The sequence below is a fragment of the Zootermopsis nevadensis genome, unplaced genomic scaffold (genome assembly GCF_977971745.1).
Source record: "Zootermopsis nevadensis isolate Lab colony 2312 unplaced genomic scaffold, Znev_1.0 Znev_ptg000007l, whole genome shotgun sequence".
Taxonomy (NCBI): Eukaryota; Metazoa; Arthropoda; class Insecta; order Blattodea; family Termopsidae; genus Zootermopsis; species Zootermopsis nevadensis.
Genome location: NW_028259139.1, coordinates 12,758,239 through 12,772,268, shown reverse-complemented (window position 1 = coordinate 12,772,268; position 14,030 = coordinate 12,758,239). Strand labels below are relative to the sequence as shown.

At 38.5% G+C, this 14,030-nt stretch overlaps 1 protein-coding gene across 3 annotated transcripts; it reads left to right on the top strand.

Annotated features, from left to right (window-relative positions):
- Positions 1-84: 84 nt before the first annotated feature.
- Ate1 (arginyltransferase 1) lies at positions 85-13,558 on the top strand. 3 transcript variants are annotated; one of them, XM_087344306.1, is made up of 11 exons: positions 85-450; positions 582-708; positions 2,015-2,157; positions 4,756-4,869; positions 5,532-5,681; positions 6,534-6,742; positions 7,889-8,050; positions 9,036-9,191; positions 10,347-10,528; positions 10,936-11,188; positions 12,929-13,558. In XM_087344306.1, the coding sequence occupies exons 1-11, from the start codon at positions 354-356 to the stop codon at positions 13,073-13,075; spliced, it is 1,740 nt and encodes a 579-aa protein (XP_087200432.1). In that variant the 5' UTR covers positions 85-353; the 3' UTR covers positions 13,076-13,558. The 3 variants fall into 3 exon arrangements, with proteins under 3 accessions (XP_087200432.1, XP_087200434.1, XP_087200433.1); XM_087344308.1 differs by lacking the exon at positions 7,889-8,050; XM_087344307.1 differs by lacking the exon at positions 9,036-9,191 and having other exon boundaries at positions 118-450.
- The last annotated feature ends 472 nt before the right edge of the window (positions 13,559-14,030 follow it).

Genomic DNA, 14,030 nt, shown 5'->3' with positions numbered 1-14,030 from the left:
TTTCTTTTGGGAGAACTGTTTGATAACGAGGATTTAAGCTAAGAAACAAATAGACACTCATAGAGAATAGTCATTCCATAAGAACGACCAAACATTTCGCAATATTATTCTTACAAAACAAAATTTTATGTTGGTTGTGTTTGATGAATGTTACAACAACACTGACAACTTTCTTGGTCGTAGTAAAACCGAAGAGCCAACGGTTACAGGTTCTTGAGTGCGTTCACGTTGCTATTATAAATCGATTAAAATTGAACAAAGAAACAATAGAATGAAACGTTGCGTAGTTTGGAAATACTACTTCCGTATGTGTTTTAAGTTTTCTAGGTACTGGTAGTCTGTTGAAAACGTAGATGTCGGGTAGGGACTATAGTATTGTTGAATATTATGCTGAACATGAAGGATATCGTTGTGGCTACTGCAACTCTACAGATACAAACTATAGCCATGGTAAGTAGCACATTAAAATAGTTACCTCTTTGTTTGTCTGGTTTGTAAGCCGAGCAGGAGCTAATTTATTCACGTTTTAATATATCAGTAGGCATTACATACTACAGACACATGTTACCACATATTTTCAGGTATGTGGGCCCATAACATGACAGTTCATGACTATCAAGATTTGGTTGATCGCGGATGGCGAAGAAGTGGAAGATACTGTTACAAACCTACAATGCATATAACTTGCTGCCCAATGTATACCATCAGGTATGTATTAACAAAAAATATTCAGAGGAGTGTTAAAATTAGTATATTGATTTGCCCATTACTTGCCTGAAGTATGAATTGCAGACTATGTAAGTTCCATTTCATACTCTCTAAGGGAACCCCCATCAAGTCATCTGTTGTAAAGAACGCAGTTGAGCAGTAAATTATATTAACTGATATGAATTGTGTGCTGGAGCAGTGTGCAATGGAACTGCTTTCAGTTTTAGGTGTAGTAGTTAGTCTCAAGACTAAGCTAAAAGACTGCCAGCTCCTCATGGATGTGTATACAAAATTATTGTAGCTATATTGGTGGACTGATTAGAATAAAATATGAATGAAAGAGTTAGTAAGTAGGTCTAACATAGATTATTCAGATGTACTTAACCCCATTTCTTTTTGCATTCAATTATATGTATTAGACCTAACATGAACTACTGTTTCCAATCTGATATTATTTATGAATCTTACAATCCTGTCTTTTTAATATATAGCTGTCTACTGTGCTTTTTATATTATCAAACAGTTCATAATTTTCTTTTTGTGTCAAACAAGTTATTGTAAAAGGAAGTTGGTGAAAGTTTCTTTGAAGGCTATTGTGTATGGGCCAATAATATTAGGGAAATGAGTCTGATGTTGTCATTTCCATCATATTCAGTTTCATGCTTTTATGATTTGTTTAGTCTGAGGGTATAATTAAGTAATAACTTATAAAAGTAAAAAGTAAAGCTGTCCCACTATATGCCATGCAGGCACTTGGGGGTAGAGGAGGTATAACTCCTACTCATTCTTGACCTCAGCATTGGATGGGGGTGAGTGGTCAACATCACGCCCCGGCCATGCTTTACCCCTGGGAAAGTATCCCGGTACCCATTGGATAGGAGGCTGGGTGGGCCCCCAAAACGGGTCTGGACACAGAGGCTAGAGGAAAAATCTGTCCCCGTCACGGATTGTGCCTTGGCAACTTTGATTTATAAATTTGGGTACTATAGAATGGACTGAAGCTTTTACTACACCAGGATTATGGAACTGAAGGCTGTAATATAATCTGAATTGTATTTGTGAAAAAGACAGTAGCTTACACTTATTTCAGCCATGAAAGAAATGGGAAATGGTAAAGCTATCAAGTTTGGTGTCCATTTGTATTAGCTAAGTTACAGTACTTTGTATAACCAGAGATACTGTGAATACAGCCCATATTCAGTGACAGATTTTGTGTATTGCTGTAGAAAGGAAAAGCTTATGATAGGATGTCAGTATTTTGGAGGGTTACAAAAATCTATGTTACTAGTCAGCCTTTATATTCAAGGTGTGCTGCGTTGGACTTCAAAATATCCAAATCTCAAAAGAAGGTTTTGAAAAGACTTTATCGTTACCTGTCCCACGGAGACATGAAGGCTGCTGATGATCTGAAATCACCAGGAGGAAGCATTCTGACATCAGAGCACTCTGGTAAGGATATTAGTAGATTTGCTTGTAACTGGCAATCTAGAATCCAAACGTTCTCTAACCGTAAAGATTATTTGGTATTCCACAGGAATCTGTTTTGGGGCCTCTGCTTTTCAACCTATTCATTGATGACTTATGTAATGTAATTAATCACTCTAGGTATATTCTTTTCTCTGATGATATCAAAATCTTCAGTGTCATTAAATCTCCAAACAGCTACAGTCAACTTCAATCTGACATTGATTCCGTACAAGGTTGGTGCATTGTTAACTTCATGAAACTCAGTATTAATAAAACCAGAGTTATATCCTTCTCGAGAAAAGTTAATACACTGTTCTACGATTTTAAACTTTGTAAGTCCTCTGTAATATGTGCTGACTCTGTTAAATACCTGGGAATATTTATTGATTCTAAACTTTAATTCAAGAACCATGTCAAATTCATATTTTCACTGTATTTTCTATGCATTAATTTGTTGGGTCGTGTTTGCATTTTAACATTTTCATTCGCTTCACTTGACTGCCTGTATGTGTTATATTTTACTGTAGTTATGCCTCAGTTATTTTGGAATTCTTTTATGACTACTGATGCGAACAAACTGCAACACATCGTGCAGAAGTCTGTAGCCCTTTGCTTTAATGATTTCCTCCCCGTGTTCATTGTAGCCAGTGGTGTGCAGTACTATTTTCGGTAAGGGAAGCAGTGGTATCTTTTGATTGTCAAGTTGACAGTCAGTTCAAGACTTACCGAACATCACAAGTTGCATTGTTAAAACAATTGGGTTTCAGAGTTCTCATGCCGTTTAAATGCTTTATGATGGTTGTTGATATCACCGAATCCAGTCTTGTTCCAAAAAATTTTTCATTCAGAAACAGGGACTTTGATAAATTTAAAACAAAAATTGTTTCCTTTAATCTCATTCTGTAATAACTTGTTACTGTCCGTATATTAGTTTTTAATTACATTCGATATAAATTTATATTTACATACTTTCCCCGTTCTCTCCTCTACTTACCGTTGATCAACTGTAAGTTATCATTTTAATTAAATAAATTGTCTGATTTAGTACCTTGTTTGTTTTGCTTAATTTCTTCTGCTTTTAATCTAATTGAGTGAATTTAATTGAATTATTATTACAAAGATCTTGATGTAGTTAGTAGAAAGTTGCCTTTGTATATTAACGTCTTCTACACTCATAATCTTTTGTTGTTACCTTTCTCTATTTATTATTGTGCTTTTCTCTTGTGTTGTATCTGTATTTGGCCTCCTGACTGTTAACGCAGTACACTAATAATAAAGAATTTAATTGAACTCGGATATAAACTGCTAATGCCAGAGTGCATCGATGGATCACGTCCATCTTTATGTTTTACCTCCTAGAAGGACTGAACTAATTTAAATGAAATTCTAATGAATTTCATCTAAAAGTTGTCATGTGAATGTTATTTTAGTCTTTTATAATTTGTGCTTTACATTTCTAAAAGATGCCACATCAATAAATTATGAACTTGCAAATTAATGAGTGACTCAAATATGGTGTCAGGAGGATTGTCACGGAATTGTTGTGTGTAAGTAAGAACATTCTAGGTTAACTTTGGTTTTGCTATTTAACGATACAGTGTCTTACTGAAGCACAGCACTGCTATGATGAACCTCTTGATGACATGTTTGGGTCACCCTTCAATTTGTAAATACCTAAAAATGGATTTCTTATTTCAAGTGCATTAGATCAGTGGTATTCAACCTCTTTTGTTCGCGTACTCCCAGATATAATTTCTCTTCAACTTTGTACCCCCAAAGTTGTTGGTGTATAATTCAAGTTATACATAGTATATAATCTATATCTAAAATAAATTAAATAAATTACATTACTGATTATTCAGTGTTTATCATAAAATAATTTATATATTTTTTAAATTTCACGTACCCCCTAAGATGTCTTCGCGTACCCCAGGTTGAATACCACTGCTTTAGATAATAAAACTAATTAGGTACGTAAAAGCAGCGTGCTTCATTGTGAGAGCCATCAACGGGCTCAGATTCATTACATCGAGATGGAGGCGGTAACAGTAAATTAGTTCGTGTGGTAAATTGATGTCAGTTAGTGTGTTGCACTGGAGAAGGAAGGGAAATACAGAAGAATTGATAAGAAGTACGTTAGAAACAGATGCATTTGATGGAGTTAACAGACTAGCATATACTAAGATGAAGGTGGTAAGGAATACAGTAATAGTGACATAAAAGAGGATTCTGTATTGATATGTGGTTAGGAAGAGTAGATTATAATTAGACTTAGAGCAAGTGAAAAGGATGAACAGAAATATTTCAGATAAAATATTTTGTGTTAATATAGGAGTCAGAAGATGTGTACTGTTTCATGAATGAAGTGCTGATAATTTTCGCGTGTAATAAGAAATTATATAAGTGTGCAATCAGTCTGTTGTATTAAATCAAAATTGAGAGCAACATGTTATGAGGGGCCTTTAAGGTTTTTATCATTCTGATGAGTCCAATTTTGGAGAAAGAGAAGTGGGGGAAATCTGTGTAGTTGACTTTGTGTCATGGACCATTCCTCTCTTACCCTATTTGTGTATATTTTAGAATTTCCTGAAGTGATGGACATCCCAGATCTTCATCAGAAAGCATTGAGAGCAGAAAAGAACTTCGAAAGTACCAAAGTGTTCTCAGTGGATCTGAATGTATTAGTAAGATCAGGTGAGTGTAATTGTATAAATGAAATGGCTAGATGAGCCAAGTGGAGAACGGCAGAAGAGAACTTCACGATCGTTAATCTGTGCCCAGTACTTTCAGGGCCACTGAGCCAAACAGATACGAAACTGAGGTGTATTTGTGTTCTTAAAATATGCTGTACATTTAATGTTGCATTGTATACAGGGTGGGTGGGAAGTAAGTAGGCATTAAATATAGAACTGCCGTTTCTGCCTTCTGGCTGAGCCATTACAACATAAGCGAAGGAAAATTTTTGAGAATATCAGTTTAATGACACATTTTCAAAAAAGCACCTTTAGATTGATGTTACTGTCCCCGTGCCGAGAGCAGTCCGCTAGGAGGTAGGGGTGGGAGAAAGTGGTCGATCTTGCCTATTCCTATTCACAACACATTGTACTCTGGTAATCTTCGTTTGTGCAGTGCAGGGGTGGACACGTTATGTGAAGGAGCATGGCGTAGCCGTTCACGCCCACCCTGCTCCCAGCAGACTGTCTTGGTTAATGGACGGTTGTGTGCAGCATGAATGATTTCTTAAGCAGCATGCTAAAAGTTCTCTGCAAGTATTTTGGCAGGTATGTTTGAACTGTGTGAATGTTGTGTTATTCTTACGCTGTTGTCTACTGACAGAGGCTGGCTTGCCTTTCCAGAGAACAGCCATGATGGAGGGGAGACCACACAGAGTAAACAGGATAAGAGTGACAAGACAGACAGCTTATCAGGGGATGCTGTAATGCCAACAGCAGCAGCGACAGTTGCAGGTCTGGCAGGTGGAGAGCTGCGGAAAACCTGTAGGCCAGGTGGGTGAGGTTATAAGAGGCTGAGTCTTGGCATATGCATTTGGGCAGTATCTGTGACCAAAAAGGATCATCGCCTTTTATAACAATATTGACTTATCTTCTTTTTTGAAGTAAATACATCTATACGGAAGGGTCATTCAGCAAAAACAGTGTTTGTTCGAAGATGTGTAAGATCCAGCGCCGAGTCACATTTAAATGTTCATTCCTCAGGAATGATAAGAGTAAGGTTAATGTAACCTATATGTAAAATGATCAGTAAATAAGGACCTTTAAGAATCTGTAATGTATTTTATTGTAATTACAATTGTTTATACATTTATTGTAATTTTAATGAACCAATGCATACAATTTTCAATGCATCTGGCGCGTTAAGCGCCCGCCTCTCGAAAACCGCAAGAGATGGATCGGACATATTGCATATGAAATACGTATTACCTCTTGAGCTTTCCATATCTGTTTTCAGATTTTACATATCACAAATGGTTTAGGTTCTACAAACATTTATTTATACAAATAAAGGCGCATCACACTTCATGCTACTGCTGCGTTTGCGTATTTACGTCAGATTCTCTGAAACCGTGGTTCCACTGTCAATTTTGTCAAGACTCATTATAGATACTTAAAACTTTATGTTAGTGACTCGGTTTCCACTATGCGTTGTTATGGACCTTGAAGTAGGATGAATTTGGGATAATTTTTTGTCCCATTTGATTACATAAGTTTGTACAGATGTGTTTTCAACCTTATTACATCCTTATATGCCAGCTGAAATTACTTCTGCTGGTTGAAGAAAGAAGTGTTTTGATTCTGTTCTACAAAATATTAGCGATGACTTTTCATTTAATGTGACAGGCATTGGTGCAGATGCGAACAGACCACCATGTAAGAAGGCAAAGTTGGCTAGACTGGAGCGCAAACATCAGAAGCTGTTGAATCAGGGCTTGAGTCAGGAGGAAGCTGATTCTCTGTTGAAGCAGACAAGGCTGCAAAAACAAGAGGGCAAGTCCCTGGAGGACTTGCTGAATGAACCACTGCCAACTAACCCAGCTCACAGGCTTCGTGTAATTACAAGTTTGGTTCTCTTCCTCAGGAAGGCATATAAGTCATATGTGCAGTATTTTGCAATTGAACAGCACACTTAACATTGCTTAACATTGCTTAACATTGCTTACCAGATAACACAGCCGAGTGTTGGCACTTCTTTTTTTTTATTTTAGAAGTCCCAGACCATTTTTCCTGTTGGAGGTTTTTTTTAATGGTTTTCCTCACTTTCTCCAGCACATGCCAGAATAGTACTCCAAATTATGCCATGACCATTATCTTTGATATACCCCACATTTCATTATTCGACACTGCTTACTCTCAGCTACTGATAGTGTCATTAAATAAATTAAGTCACCAACCTCACTTGTCCAGTTCTGAATGAGTATTACAGTAGATTGGGTGTTGTCTGGTCTCGTATGACTTAACCCCATTAGATGCTTTTTTCTCTGTAACTGGTCAAACGTGTAGAGAGCCTTAGACGTGTCATTGTACGAATGATTATTACTGTGATGGTGATCATACTGTAGAGTTCATAACTTTGAACATCTGTAAAACGTTTGGCAAGGGCCACTTGAAGTGAAAAAAATACTGAAATTTGTGGACTCTCATTTCGTGTTGCAATAATTGAAGTGGTATTTTTTTATTTTCTTATGACCTATGTTGGCTGCACTTTACATCACAATAGTTATGTGTATTTGATGAACTTGTTGTTGAGAAATATTTTAATTGTCTTCCTACTTTCAGCTTTCTTGTGTTTGGTCTAGATCAGGGTGGTCCAACTTTTTTCATCGCTTGGGCCAGAATAATTTTCCTGTTGGACCCAAGGGCCAAAAAACCCCCACTGTCACTATTTTTGCATTTAATAATACTTTCAGAAATGACAAATTACCATTGCATATGCTGAAATATAAATTTTATTTAAATGTGCATAAACTACTACAGAGTTGTATATTATTTTAAATTTTCTCCTACAACAATTATTTTTAATAAATTGGTTGTACTAATTAGTAAAAAATAACAAATAATTTTGCGGGACACATTACAAGTGGTTGTGGGCCAAATCTGGCCCACGGGCCACCAGTTGTACCACGCTGGTCTAGACGTTAATCTTAATAAAATTGCTAGGGATGAGTTGATGTACCTGTTATGTGATACGTATGCAGATCCGCCTGGTGCGTTCCTCACCTCCCAGCGTTGAATTTGAACAGACCTCTCAGCAGGCATACGAAGTGTATCGAAAGTACCAGATGGCTGTTCATGGCGATGCACCAGATAAGTGTACTCGTCGACAATATACTCGGTTTCTCGTAAATTCACCCATACAGGTAATCACAGTCTGCATGATGGATCCATACCGCATAAAATAAATTTATCGGCAAGAAAATCAAATATTACATTCCAGTATTTGAATGTCAAGTATTAATAAGATTGATTGATACATACTGGTAGCATGATTGATCCGTCTAATGAAAATGGGACTGTTTGGGAATTCGCAGATTGGGGGAGAGCTTGATATGCCTCAGATCTGTTCTGGGTTGAGCAATGAATGGAAAATTGCATTGTCTTTGCTGGTTATGAAATCCCATTCCTTCAATTAATTTACCCACAGGTCTAATGAAAGTATATAAATTATGTAGTATTTCCAGTATGCAGGTGGGTGGAGCTGTACCGTCAGAAATGCTTGTGAGCACAAGAAACGTGCTTGTGAGCACAAGAAACGTACTCGTGCAGTACTTGAGAAAGGAAGTTGCAGATCCATATCAGTGATTGGTTGGTGGAAGTTCATGTTCTGCGCACGAGAAATCTCAAAATATTGCTAGAAGAGCTAGCATCAGGTTCTTCTTCTTCTATGGCTCTCCGGTCCGTATTCGGTCCATGGCCTCCTCAATTCTCCTTTTCCATTCGGTCCTCTGTTAGGTCCGTCTGTCCGAGGGTTCGAAACATCTTTCTTTTTACGGTGCAAGGTTGTTAGCCTTGCGACCAACCCCCAACCTGGAGGACCAGGGACCTCTCCCCCTCGACCAATCTGGCTAGGGAGGCCCTACCAGTAGCTAAGCTACTGCCAGCATAGCTCTTGGGATCACTGAGGTACTCAAGCCCCACCACTACGACAAGGTGCAGGTACCATTACGTGGGGTAGCATCAGGTTACCCTGGCAAAATACAAGATCTTGTTTCATATTTTAAGATATGGCATACGGAGCATGCTGTAGTGTACTCTTTGGTTTCTCTTGCCGTATGTAGGTCCTATACAAAGGCAAAGGTGGTGCCAGGTGTTGCATTCTGTATTGTGTGCTTTGTGTATTTCTAGCTGGTGCTTTTGAAGGTGGGTTCACCTGAGTTTATGTGCTCGCTGGTGGATAGCCAGGTGCTGTTTGCTAAATACCAGATGGCGATACACAATGAACCACCAGAGGAATGCAACACCCAGCTCTTCTGTGAGTTCTTAGTCGACTCTCCCTTGGAGGTAGTGTAACGGCTGTGGCGTGCCTTGTCCTTTGCCTTAAGTTAATTTTAACATTTTCACTGACCAGTTGTTTTGTAATCGACTATTGGAGTAATAGGTTGGTACCAGAAGCTGCTAGAACAGTTTCTTGATGGAATTTCTGTTGACACTGTGAAATAATTCTGCTTGAAAATCTTTTGTGGGAGACATTCACACAGTGAATTGGAATTAAATATATGGATCATTATGTTGTTTGTTGAGAACTTTGACTACTATTTTATTTATTTGTATGTACATGTTTCTTTAGGAATGTGTCTTCCTGTCTGTGTTTCTGTTAAATTCTAATGTTCCCTTCTGAAGAACATTGAAATTTCTTGTAGTTACGTATGATCTGAAGGTTTCATGGTGACTAAGTTAACGAATTCTTGGGCTACCAACCATGCCAGGTGGTTGAATGGAGAAAACAACAATCCCGAGGATGAAGATTGTTCTCAAAATGGTGTTTTCTCCATTCAACCGCCTGGCATGGCTGGTAGCCCGAGAGGAATCCATTATTCCTGCAGTTAGTTGCATTGCCACCCAGTTTTCAGTAATGGTATGAATGTAACGAAGGATGGCGAACTTCTCATTTATTTCACAGATATTTACAAGTGGCTAGGTGCATACTCTGTGCCTCATGTCATTTATTGCATATAAAATTCTGTTCTGATGGTGCTTAATTAACAGTACAAATACTGCATTGCACTGGGGCATAAATCATATTCCACTAAGTACCAAAACGCATTTTTAAATAAAAGATATAGACTGTTTCTAGTGTTGTGTAATGATTTTTATCGATACCAAATTTCCAGATGCATTTAATAGTTTCAGACAGACTTACCTTGGCCTGTCTGTATTATATTTGTGTTCTTCAAGGTCAGAGTACATGAAAACTGTCGGTAGCCAATTTTTATTTCAAATGCTGCTCTTAATATACAAGATTTATAAGTGTATCATATCGGGAGGAAATTTATAATGCTGTAGCTGTGCCGTATTTAAGGAGTGCGCTTAAATTTGTTTGCTGCTGTTGGTAAAGAGATACATCATATATGCTAACGCACTCCTGTTTATGTGTTACATGTGCTCTGCTAATTTCTACTTCTGTTATTAGTATTGATAAAACTCATTTATGTCTAGCCATGGCATCCCATGGATGGACCCCCTCTGGGGTATGGGTCATTTCACCAGCAGTACTGGATGGATGGGCGGCTAATTGCTGTCGGAGTAATTGACATTCTGCCACGCTGTGTATCCTCTGTGTACTTCTATTATGACCCAGAACTGGGTCAGCTGTCTCTTGGAACTTATGCTTCGCTAAGGTATGTGTATCGCTTTCGAGTCAGGGTAGTAAGTTATCGTTAATTAAATTAATTTGAAATTTATTTCTTTATTGTACGTACATACCAAGAGTTTAGAAGCTTAAGTAAGATCTAAAATTTTTGTGGCGGTCTGCATATGTTTTGGGCTTTAATATGCGGAGAAACTTCTGAGGTTCTGCAGGAACTGTCCCTCCGCTGAAACCCCAGAAGCCTTTTTGTAATAATACACGGTGTTTCAACCCAGAAGGCTTCTCTTGGTATATCAATTTGCTAATACCGTACATAAGAAATGAGTAATTCATTACACATTTTTAAGTTTCACACATTGAACAGGTTGAAACTTTTATTATTGTTCCTTTGTGTAGGCATAGAAAATGCATTAACGTCTTACGTTTTTAAACTTGCAGAGAGATATCATTGACACGGTCACTGCATGGCCACGCTTATGCCCTGCAGTACTACTACATGGGGTTCTACATACATACCTGTCCAAAAATGCAATACAAAGCAAGTTACAGCCCTTCATTCCTGCTGTGTCCTGAAGTATATACATGGCATCCTGTCAGTGAGTGTAAGGCGCGTCTTGACCGCAACAAGTACTGCAGGTTTAATGATGATCCCTCTGCTCAGGACAAGGATGGAGACATTGTTTTAAATGAGGTAAGTACCAATTTTGTAAGAAATTTGTGTATTAAAGGTTGTTGGAAACCAGAAAAAAACAATGAGTGTTTATCATACATAATTTGTTTACTTTCTTCTTCTTCTATGGCTCCGGTCCGTATTCGGTCTGTGGCCTCCTCAATTCTCCTCTTCCATTTGGTTCTCTGTTAGGTCCGTCTCTCTGAGGCTTTGATCGAGGTCTCGAAACGTCTTCCTTTTTACGATGCAAGGTTGTTAGCCTTGCGACCAACCCCCAACCTGGAGGACCAGGGTACCTGTCTTATCTGACCTCTCCTCCTCGACCAATCTGGCTAGGGAGGCCCTACCAGTAGCTATGAAGTAAAACTGTTGTTCATCTGTGAGTGTTGGTTGATAGAAGTCGTGTGATGAATTTTCAGTGATATGCAACGGTACGATTCAGCTTTGTGCAGGCACGCAGAGCAGGCCTCGTCTGTCTGTCGGTGCTCAGAAGAAAGGCCACCAGACGGTGAATGACTTTGTTGATCTTTGCTTTGAGGTTGACTATTTTTTGGCAAGGTGCCCGAAATTTTACATGAGATGTCGGCTGTCACAGTACTGTACAAGGTTGTGTATAAAGACGTGCAGAAGAAGGCAAAGCAACCAAAGATCACTTCTTTCTATCTATTCTGCCATCCCTCCGTGTTATTTAATTCCTCTGACAATTTTAAGACAGGAATGCCAATGCGATATCAATAAACACCACCGCTGATGTTTTTGTGTATGTTCATTATAAGGTATTAACTTAACGTGTCAGGGGTTCTGCAACCGCCCTTCCGCTGACTGTTTTTCTTCTTACTCTGGTTGCCCCGGGATCAAACCCAGTAGCGTGCCCGGTTTGCTTGCGGTTACAGCTTGATATAAAGCGGAAGGATATAAGGAATAATAATTGGTGTAAGGGTTTGTCGGCGAGCAAGATTGTCCGACTCTCAGGGATTATACGGGGACTGTGATAGTTGGAGCGGCCGTGCGCCAAGGACGTGAAATCTGTGGGGATGATCAACTGCAGATCACACCGAAGTCACCTTGGAAATATTCCACCTTTTAATTCCTTTCAATAAGTTATGCTGATTTTTGGGCAGCGCGATGATTCGGCTGTTGTATTTGTACTTGTAATTTGATGAATCGAGGAGAAACTGTCTGCTTGCCTTGAAGAACCGAACTTTTAGAGAGCGAGCCCCAACGCAACCTCGCTTTTTATATTCCCGCAACGTAACTGTTTTTGAATTTTGAATTGAATATGACAATCCGATTCGTCCCCCAAAAAGTCACTTATGACGTCGGAAACGTGCCGAACAGCCACATTCAAATTTCATTGGTCCGAGTCGTAGTGGAGCAGCGGTCATCTGGCAATCGTCGCTTCACACCTACTAGGGCGCCCCAAACCAACGGTCACTAAACCGAATGTCGGGGGAAGAGACTTTCACACGCCAGGATGGCGCCACTCTCTTTCCCAATGTGATACATTGGACAAAGCCAAAACTTAATAAAATCACTCAAATTTTGATGAAGTGAGGTGTACCAAGTATCATCTAATCACACCTCCTTCGTTCATATAAACCAGATTAATATACCAAAGCCTGGTTTACCTCTCATCTCAAGTTTCAGTCCGTTCGGGAATTGAACCACGGACTTGGACTGGCACAGTTCTTAAGAATGTAACCCGGACAAACAGTGAGGGTGTTCTATGTTGTATGAATCGTGTCACGTTGTTGCCCCCAGGTACTGGTTCTGTCTCACCAGCGAGCCATGTTGTATTGCATCTATATTGCGATGGATCGAACAACAAATGATGCAGAGGAAGTCACACAGTATGCTAAATTGGTTGGTATGAAATGTGCTCAAAGAATGCTTCTCGTACGGGCCTGAGTTAGCATGAGAAGAGTAAATTATGTATTAAGCATGTTGACTGTTGTACCAAAGTTACGTACTGTACAGTAAAGTTGTTTCTTGAGAGGAATTAATCTGCATTTCATTTAAATTGCAGTAGTGTGTACGTTTTGTTTGAGAGAATAGTTGCTTATGATGGTCCTGTATTATACTGTGTAGTGTCCACTTCAGTGAAGCTCAACAAAATGAAATTTGTTAACTCTTGACTGCTAATTTTATTGCTTTTGTCTTCTGACTATCATGATTTTAACCAGCTGAATCAGAAGATGTTTAATATCTATTTAGGACTGAACTTTTTATGAAACATGAACTGGAAATAAATGAAATAAACACTTTTAGTTCCCAATAAAAATTATGATTGTATGATTATGTATTACCTAACAAAAGTGTAATCATTGAAATAAATATTACATGTTGATTTTCGTCTTAAATGTATCTGCACTCAATAAATGATTAATACAGTATTGCATCAGAATTCTTTGAAATGATTGCACACTGGCATTAAGATGATTATTTGAATAGTTGTGTAGTTTTCCTGTGCCAAAGAGATCAAGTAGTTCGGTTGCATTCATTGCAAACACTGGCCAGCCACTGATCTGTTGTGTTAATCCAGTAAAAATGAAAATTCATTGTATCGCTCACTTGCAAATTGAGTTTGCAGAATATTTTTATTTCACTCCCAGCCCAGCTCCATCATTAGTATGCAATCATTTCTTCAGTTTATAGGTCAATGTAATATGAAATTCAGTGTTTAAAAAATATCCACCAAGTAAGTGAACCACAATGGTTTTCTGCTTGGGCACAAAGGCATCTTCCAGAATTTAAATCAAATTACAGTGTGCGACCAATGTTTTACAAGATGTCTTTAACTGTAGTAAAGTTATGTACAAAGATCCATTTCCCCCTTTGCTGAATAAGATGGCGGTGCATGGCG

Excerpts from the sequence above, each read along its gene's own strand:
- Ate1 (XM_087344306.1), top strand. The coding sequence starts at position 354 with ATGTCGGGTAGGGACTATAGTATTGTTGAATATTATGCTGAACATGAA. Across the intron at positions 4,870-5,531 it reads GAATGTATTAGTAAGATCAG|AGAACAGCCATGATGGAGGG; the intron begins GTGAGTGTAATT and ends TTGCCTTTCCAG. Across the intron at positions 5,682-6,533 it reads GCGGAAAACCTGTAGGCCAG|GCATTGGTGCAGATGCGAAC; the intron begins GTGGGTGAGGTT and ends TTAATGTGACAG.